The 1289-nt window shown below is 37.5% G+C and overlaps 1 protein-coding gene across 1 annotated transcript in view; it reads right to left on the bottom strand.

Annotated features, from left to right (window-relative positions):
• Positions 1-283: 283 nt before the first annotated feature.
• The window catches only part of LOC102197474 (probable E3 ubiquitin-protein ligase HERC6), a 2549-nt gene continuing 1543 nt past the window's right edge, over positions 284-1289 (bottom strand). The window contains exons 2-6 of the mRNA XM_005755260.1: positions 1170-1267; positions 922-1056; positions 616-788; positions 446-512; positions 284-358 (exon numbers count right to left, since the gene is read on the bottom strand). Coding sequence (XP_005755317.1) covers positions 284-358; positions 446-512; positions 616-788; positions 922-1056; positions 1170-1267 — 548 coding nt within the window. The remainder of the gene's footprint in view (positions 359-445; positions 513-615; positions 789-921; positions 1057-1169; positions 1268-1289) is intronic.

Here is a 1289-nt window from a genome sequence, read left to right as displayed (position 1 = left end):
CATTTGCGACCAAATTGGTCGCACTCTAGAGCCCTGGATATACACCGAGTCTTGGTACTTTTTCTAATTAAATGCTTCTGCTTGGTCACAAAACAGTTTAATGTATGTTTCTTTGCAGATGACATCCAGTTATAGCTTTCTGTCAGCTCCATTGTCACTGTCACTGTTGGTAGAGTCGTTAGATATTATGTGATGGCTTGTTATTATCTCTAGCTTCTCTTTGGCAGGACAATACTATATTTGGTTTTAAAACTCATGTTATGAAAAAATGCTACCATTGTCCTCACTTATTTTGACTTGTCACCAACTTTTCAGGACTTTCAGGATCAAGGTCAATGTCCTTTCCATCCCAGTTGATCTGTTGGGGGAAAAATAGATATTATTGATTGAAGAAGCGAGTTGATATCAAAGCCGTTTTTAACTTAAAGTTGTGTTAAACACCTACCGAAAAATACATGTCCAGGTTTTCCAAGTCATCATCTTTGTAGTCCTCCAGAATGTACTGCAGACTCCTTTAAACACAAAATACTTTAAGATGATTTGTGGAACCAATCAGCACCTAACACTACAAATATTTGCGCAATACAGCAAATACAAGGGAACGTTCCCCCTTACTCTCCAACACTTGTGTTGAATTCTATCAAATCCTCCAGTGAAGGCCTTACACCGAGCAGCTTCTTGAACAGCACCAGTGGGAAGGGTAAGTGGATGATGCACTGGTTGTACAAGGCCAATCCACACAGAACTCCAAACAGGAAGAAACGCTGGTCTTCCTGAGTTGCCTGATGCTGACAGTAGAGACATTTGAAATTGTTTTCTTGAATTAAGGAGTAATAAATCAGCAATCACAATTGTTAAATAGTTTTAGAAGTCAGTGTCGGTCTATTTCAATTATATTTTTAGTAACTTAGTAACTCTTACTTTTGAGGAGAACCATGCCAGTGTTTCAGAGTCATTGAACATGAACATTCCAGATTCAGCTGAGATCAAGTCATGAAAGACTTCATAAAAAAAGTCTTTCCTGTAGACCTCATCGATCATTTCATCAAACAAGACCTACAAGACAAAATTATAAAAAGTAAACAAAATTTGTTGTATGCCAAAATATTGTTTATATAACAATGTGTACACAACAATGCAAACATTTTGAGTTGGCTTGTTGTTTTTACTCTAAGTGGCTTCTTGTAGTCTGTGTCACAAGCATCCGCCAGTTGTTCAAAGGTGTCTTCCAAAATGGTTGCTCGCCTCAGGTCCAGTAAAAATACATCTTCATCGTAATCATCAAAAAT

The sequence above is a fragment of the Pundamilia nyererei genome, unplaced genomic scaffold (assembly GCF_000239375.1).
Source record: "Pundamilia nyererei isolate P.nyererei 1_Seehausen unplaced genomic scaffold, PunNye1.0 scaffold01121, whole genome shotgun sequence".
In the NCBI taxonomy this organism is placed as follows: Eukaryota; Metazoa; Chordata; class Actinopteri; order Cichliformes; family Cichlidae; genus Pundamilia; species Pundamilia nyererei.
Note: the sequence above shows the minus strand (reverse complement) of the source record. Positions and strands in the feature narration are given on the sequence as shown.